This window comes from Eurytemora carolleeae, unplaced genomic scaffold (assembly GCF_000591075.1).
Source record: "Eurytemora carolleeae unplaced genomic scaffold, Eaff_2.0 scaffold107, whole genome shotgun sequence".
NCBI classification, from domain to species: domain Eukaryota; kingdom Metazoa; phylum Arthropoda; class Copepoda; order Calanoida; family Temoridae; genus Eurytemora; species Eurytemora carolleeae.
Window position 1 is genome coordinate 58713 of NW_019396413.1, and position 7442 is coordinate 66154.

Sequence of the window (7442 nt, forward strand, 5' to 3'; positions counted from 1 at the left end):
GACCCTCCACTCTGTAGCCCCCATACCACACCTGTAGTCGACCCTGCACTCTGCAGCCCCCATACTACCCCTGTAGTCGACCCTGCACTCTGCAGCCCAATACCGCCCCTGTAGTAGACCCTGCACTCTGTTGACCCTTTCATTTATTTTCCTATTAGAGATCAATCCTAAGAACAACTAACTTTAATGAATGTGACATTTCATTTTGATCAATAATAAATACTTTGCAGACAACCTTGAAGTTACAACGCAAAAAAAACTAATCTAATTCTGAAAATAAAAGGAGCAAATTGGATGTTCATGACTTTGCATTTTTTCCAATTTAGAGTTCTCAAATTCTAAAATAGTAAAACCCAGAAAGCTGCTTTTCAAATTTATTTTTAAGTTTTCATTTTTTTAGAAACTTTCATAATCTCATATGTGGATTACCATTTATGTGAAATTCTTTGGTTTGGATCTGAGGCGACAATATAATGTCAAAAAGCCAGTCCAAAATTGGATAATACGAAAATGGCCGTTTGGGACGTAATAATGACATTTTGTCAAATCACATGAAATTATTGGGAGTTGGGACAAAGAATAAGATTGCTGGGAAAAAAATTAAAACCATGTGAAAATTGTTGGGACAGGAAAAAAAATTTCTGGGTCAAAAATGACTTCGGATAGAACAAATTTGTTAAACTATATTGACCCTGGTTTCATTCAGAAATCCTGGACTGCCTCGTGTTGAATTATTTGGTTTGGTTTTTCTTGGATTCCTCTCATCCTACTCCTCAAGTCTCATTCTGGACTTAGATTCTGCAGCTTTTCGAGTTGAACTTGTCAGGTATGTATAAGATACTCGTAACATTGTAACATTGTAACTTTGCGTAGAGATTTGAATGGCGTTACGGTTTTGTACACTGATTAATTTCACTTTTTAACTGCTTAATAGCGGAGAGTGCTAAAAATAGCTGAGAGTAAAAAAATACGGTATATTTAACGTTTTTCATTAAAAAAAAGAAAAAAGAAAAATTCATGAGATGTAACTGTAGGAGATATATCTTTTTCTCTAGAACTATTTCATTTCTATGGCACTTTTAAGATTTGACGTTAATTGCATTACCAGAAATTTTTGCAACCATATTGTTTTAACAAATTTGCTAAAAGTTTTTATTGTGGTATAAAGTTTTGATGATATATTAAAACTTTTTAGTTAACTTACAACTTTTATACATGCCAGAGACAGGAGATAAAAAAGTTTTTAACAATAAAGGTATTGTTCGCGAAAACTTAGTAGAGACCCTAATTGGAAGAGTAAAGGGCTCCCAAGTGGAAGAGTAAAGGGACCCCGATTGGAAGAGTAAAGGGTCCTTGATTGGAAGAGATAAGGGGCCCTGAATTGTTGAGTAAAGTGTCCCTGATTAGAAGAATAAAAGGTCCCTGATTGGAAGAATAAAAGGCCTCTGATTTAAAAAATAAAGGGACCCTGTTTGAAAAAGTAAATTTTAAAGGGTCTCCAGCTGAAAGAGTAAAGGGTCTCCAGCTGAAAGAGTAAAGAGCTCCTGGTTGGAAGAGTAAATAGCCCTTATTGAAAGAGAAAAGGAACCCTGATTGGAAAAATAAAGGGACCCTGACTGCATGGAAGAATAAAATGTTCCTGATTTGTAAAAAACTGGGTACGTAATTGGAAGAGTAAAGGGTCCCTGGTTGGAAGAGTAAAGGGTCCCTGGTTGGAAGAGTAAAGGGTCCCTGATTGGAAGAGTAAAGGGTCCCTGGTTGGAAGAATAAAGGGTCCCTGGTTGGAAGATTAAAAAAAGGGTTTAGCGATAAATACGAAGAACTGTACTACATATATAGATTCCAAAAATATTTAGGTTTGTTTACATTCTTATTCTTGGCATCGTACTGTCTGTTCTTCCATCTGCACTCTTCAAGGAAAATTATCAAATATTTTGAAGAAGAAAACCTGAGGGAAGGAACAAGAATATTCATGGTTTTAATTATTCTAAATTTTTTAATTTTTGTTGTTTGACATTTTTGATAATCTGTGGATTATAAGGCAAAACTATTAACAACCTTTTTTATCTCTTTATCATTGTGGTGGTTTAACCTTTAATGTTTCAAACTAATTGATTTATCAGAAACCAAAGGTGTACACATAGCAGCCGCAGAACATTTAAATTTCCGAGCCGGGTCAACCTTTCCGGTCCCAGTTTGTACTATATCGCCCAGACATTGGGTAAATAAAGCAGACACTCAATAGGACTAGCCAGTGCAATAAGGTTGACGCGGTTAGACTTTAGTTTGAATTTACTTTTACTGAAGGGTCAGGGGTGCTTGATCTACGACATAAATATTTTAACAATTTTTTTCCATTAAAACAGTTTTTTAAAGATGGATTCGTTTCTTCAGAGTGTTCCAATCCCTGCAATTATTTTATATTAAAAATAATGTGACTGTGTAAACGTCTGGAAAAAAAATTATAGAAGGTATAATTTCAATAGTTGTAGCCTCTAATATACCTTGACATTTATTTCTTCTCAAGTAAGGCCAAGGAAGGATAAGTTTACCTTGAAATCCTGGGCTCCACATAAACTTCCTCCTCGGTCCAAGGTTTCTAAATTTAATAAAGAAAGTTAAGTCCTGGTATTAGACACTAATTAATTTAACACAGTCGTCCCCAAAGCACATGAATGCATCGACAACTTTTAGACGTAATTTTTCTTAAATACTGAGGTAGTTACATTATATGAATAGAAATACTGAGGTAGTTACATTATATGAATAGGAATCTATGTAAGAAAGTCACCGGAAAACAGTTTCTTGATAAAACCTGGAAATATATAAACACTTTGGTAAAAAAATCCCAATTTGTCTTGGGACAAAATATTAATGGAAATAAAGTACAGAGGTTTTGGTTCCTGGGACTTTTTTTAATGTTTTTGCTTCAACATGATAGTTCTAATTAAATTACAAATCAGCGATCAGCGAAGGACGATATCACAGCATTTTTCAATGATAAAGGAATTTGGTCTTTGCCACAAGCTCAAGTTTTCAAATTTCTATATCTTTGCAACCTGATAGTGTAAACCTTTGATATTTTAAACTTAGATTATTTGATCTAACAGATCGAATTAATAGTTTGAAATATCTAAGGTCGCCAAAACTGCATTGCAAACATATAAGAATTAGAAAATAAGAGTTTGTGGTAAGAATGAGTTACTTTCTTTTTTTTTAGTAGTTTATTCATTTCAATTTTTTAAGCTAATTAATGAAATTAAAACTCTGGCGTCAAAGGAATCGAGTCTTAACAAGAAACTCTGTTTTTCTAATCACTTATATCTGTGCAACCGAAGGTCGTAGACCTTAGATATTTTAACTTTGAATTCTGGTAGATTAATTAAAAATTTAAAAATTAAGTTAAAATATTAAATGCTTGGGCCATCAGGCTGTAAAGATATAGGGATTAGAAAATTTTAGACTCTACTCTTTTGTCCAATTTGATCAGTTTGGAAAAATCGAGATATTCATAAAATGTCGTCTTTAACATTTTTCAATGGGTTTTATACTATTAAAATATCTCATTAATTGTAAAAATAAATAAATAGCCATAAAATATGCGGATACAGTTTTAAAGAGCTCCATGTGAATTTTTAATTAAAAGCTAAATATCTGCAGAATTCCATTATCAGTAAATTAAGAAATGCGACATTTTATAAAGTATTTCGATTTCGATTCTGGATTAAACTATACTAAAATTCTAAATCTACCTGATCTACAGATCGTCTTTTCCTTCCTGAAGTTCTGGATTAAACTGTACTAAAATTCTAAATCTACCTGATCTACAGATCGTCTTTTCCTTCCTGAAGTTCTGGATTAAACTATACTAAAATTCTAAATCTACCTGATCTACAGATCGTCTTTTCCTTCCTGAAGTTCTGGATTAAACTGTACTAAAATTCTAAATCTACCTGATCTACAGATCGTCTTTTCCTTCCTGAAGTTCTGGATTAAACTGTACTAAAATTCTAAATCTACCTGATCTACAGATCGTCTTTTCCTTCCTGAAGTTCTGGATTAAACTATACTAAAATTCTAAATCTACCTGATCTACAGATCGTCTTTTCCTTCCTGAAGTTCTGGATTAAACTATACTAAAATTCTAAATCTACCTGATCTACAGATCGTCTTTTTCTTCCTGAAGCATAGGTGAGAGCTACAACTCCGGTAGCAAACCATAACCAGTAATCTATAAGATAGATAGATAAACTTTATTTCTGAAATATCTGTGTACAGAAAGAGTTTACAATTACAAATTGATAATTATTTTAACAGTACTTATAGTATAAAGCAATTAGGTGGAAATAGCTCTTGGCAGTTTTAATTATTTTTTCCACCTTATTTCAATAATGATAACAAAACATTTCAATTAAATAGATTTGATGAGAACTATTAGAGATCAGGGTGCTATTTTATCTTATGCAAAATAGTTTAAATATTTTTTGCTCTTAACAAACATAGTCATGGAGGATCTTCCAGGGAAAATCTGTATTTAAGTAGTTGAACTAAGTTAAGTTAAGCCTAAGTTGAACCACTTCTGTTCAACTCACACTAGTGGTTCAAGTGGTTTAACTTAGTCTTCTAGTTCAGTTCAACTACTTTGATCGCTATTCATTAAATTTGGCCAGGAAAGTACAGAAATACTCAAAAAATCTAAATCTCTTAAAATCTAATGGTTGATTTTAATCTTCTGCCCTGTTATTTCATGATAAGACAAAGAAGAAACATGTGTATACAGTTGCAGGGAATTATAAATATAAGGAAACAGACAATATATATTCCGCACAGTCGTCTCTGAAGTCTCATTCTTTGTGGGTAAGCCTGTAGTTTTACAAAAATTTACAGAAATTAACTGATCAGACTCTTGTTTTTTAATCTTTATATCTTTGCCACCTGATGTCATATACCTTTCATATTTTAAAATATGAAGACTGCAAAGCAAGTATCAAAGTTCTACGAAATCTGGTTGCAAAAAATAAGGATTAGAATATCAGAGATTTAAAGGAGTAATAAAAAGTCGAATAAAAATCAAAACTAGACAAAAAAAAGTAGAATATTTAATGATTAAAATGTAATTTTAGAATTATTTTTACAATAACATTTTCAATATTTGATATATTAATTAGAAGTCAAATTTATATTTATAACTATTTAGAATTGAATTACATGAATTAATTGCCTTTGATAAGATTTTGTAGTTTTCTGTTCCCACTGCCTCCAGTCCAACTTTCTAGAGCTCCTCCTAGATTCTAGATAAATATAAATCTACAAAACTACATTCAAAATACTTCTAGATTCAAGAAAAATAGAAATCTACGAAACTGCATTAAAAATACTCCTAGATTCTAGAAAATTAGAAATCTACAAAACTACATTCAAAATACTCCTAGATTCTAGAAAAATAGAAATCAACAAAACTACATTCAATATACTCCTAGATTCTAGAAAAAACAGAAATCAACAAAACTGCATTCAAAATACTCCTAGATTCTAGAAAAATATAAATCTACAAAACTGCATTCAAAATACTCCTAGATTCTAGAAAAATATAAATCTACAAAACTACATTCAAAACACTCCTAGATTCTAAAAAAATATAAATTTACAAAACTACATTCAAAATACTTCTAGATTCTAGAAAAATAGAAAGCTACAAAACTGCAATCAAAATACTCCTAGATTCTAGAAAAATAGAAATCAAAAATCAGAGTTTGTGACAAAGACTCAATTCCTCAACATGAATTAATTACCTTTGATAAGATTTTGTAATTTTCTGTTCCCACTGCCTTCAGTCCAACTTTCTAGAGCTCCACCTAGATTCTAGAAAAATAGAAATCTTCAAAACTACATTCAAAATACTCCTAGATTCTAGAAAAATATAAATCTACAAACTACATTCAAAATACTCCTAGATTCTAGAAAAATAGAAATCTACAAAACTGCAATCAAAATATTCTTAGATTCTGGGAAAAATAGAAATCCACAAAACTACATTCAAAATACTTCTAGATTCTAGAAAAATATAAATCTACAAAACTGCATTCAAAATACTCCTATATTCTAGAAAAATAGAAATCTACAAAACTGCATTCAAAATACTCCTAGATTCTAGAAAAATAGAAATCTACAAAACTACATTCAAGATAAAAAAACAGAAAAACACTTTTCTATTGAAAAAATACTAATTAACAAAACTTCCATATTGATTAGAAAATAGAAATTAACAGTGCGCGCTTCTGCTCCCCAGCTTTGACAGAAAATATTCTAAAAATTTCCACACTAATTCTGAAAATATAAATCTACAGAAATACCCCTTTTTAAATTCTACAGAACCCAATCCCTTTGCACAAAATCTAAAACTTTAAAATTTCCCCTTTTTCAGAAAATAAAAATCTACAGAACTCCCCTACTCAAAAATAAATTACTAATCTACAGAACTCCTCTACTTTCATAAGAAAAATAGAAAACCTACAGAACTCCCCTACTTAACATCAAAATACCAATTTACAGTAATCCCCTACTTAACAAGAAAAATACCAATCTACAGAACTCCCTCACTAAATTATAGAATACCACAGAATTCCCCTACGATATCCGATATCTCCATAACTCCATTATGTTTAATTAACTGTGATATACCTGTTTAATTCCTGCTGATGTTCGGTCAAAATTTATAGAATTTTCTCCAGCAACCTTGGTGTCGTAGTTCTGGAAGGGATAGTTTATAGCAATGGATAATGGAAATATGGAAATGAAAATAATTGTCTCAATATTTATGCTAAAAAGGATTGTACAAATAGTTTCAGGTAAACCTCCATTTTATAAATGTTATGCTCAATCCACAACAGTCCTCGTAAAAGCTATAGTTGTTTAATCAAGAATAAATCAGCTATCAATGTTTCTCTTGATGAAATTTAAGTATTTTTAAAAATGACTTTTGCATTTTTGCTTATATAAAGGGGTTTAATTTTCGTAATTAAATTCGTCACTGAATTCCCATGTTTTTTGGGACACCCTGTACTACTGTATTAAATTTAAAAACATTAAAACTGTAGAACACCTTTAATATCTCAATTGGGGGACATAACGTGGGACACCCGTTTTCTTAAAATAGTGGGACAGTGGCATACCATTTACATTTCGGACACTCTTTATACCACTACAGTGGGACACCATTTAAACCAGAACAGTGGGATACCATTTATACCATAACAGTGGGACACCATTTATACCAGAATAGTGGGACACCATTTATACCAGAACAGTGGAACACCCTTTATACCATAACAGTGGGACATCATTTATCCCAGAATAGTGGGACACCATTTATACCAGAACAGTGGGACACCATTTATACCAGAACAGTGGGACAACAATTTTACCAGAACAGTGGGACACCA

The 7442-nt window shown here is 31.6% G+C and overlaps 1 protein-coding gene and 1 long non-coding RNA gene across 2 annotated transcripts in view; one reads left to right on the plus strand and one right to left on the minus strand.

Annotated features, from left to right (window-relative positions):
• LOC111702823 (uncharacterized) overlaps nucleotides 1-1962 on the plus strand; it is a 5922-nt gene extending 3960 nt beyond the window's left edge. Inside the window, exons 4-5 of the mRNA XM_023474601.1 lie at nucleotides 707-826; nucleotides 1857-1962. Of these exons, the coding sequence (XP_023330369.1) occupies nucleotides 707-826; nucleotides 1857-1938 (202 nt within the window). The 3' untranslated portion in view covers nucleotides 1939-1962. The remainder of the gene's footprint in view (nucleotides 1-706; nucleotides 827-1856) is intronic.
• A 372-nt stretch (nucleotides 1963-2334) lies between these two features.
• Nucleotides 2335-6774, minus strand: LOC111702820 (uncharacterized). Its single transcript, XR_002765500.1, has 5 exons — nucleotides 6682-6774; nucleotides 5793-5862; nucleotides 4155-4231; nucleotides 2553-2599; nucleotides 2335-2407 (listed from the first exon to the last, which is right to left on the minus strand). It is a non-coding gene; the product is annotated as an uncharacterized LOC111702820 (long non-coding RNA).
• Between the last annotated feature and the right edge of the window lie 668 nt (nucleotides 6775-7442).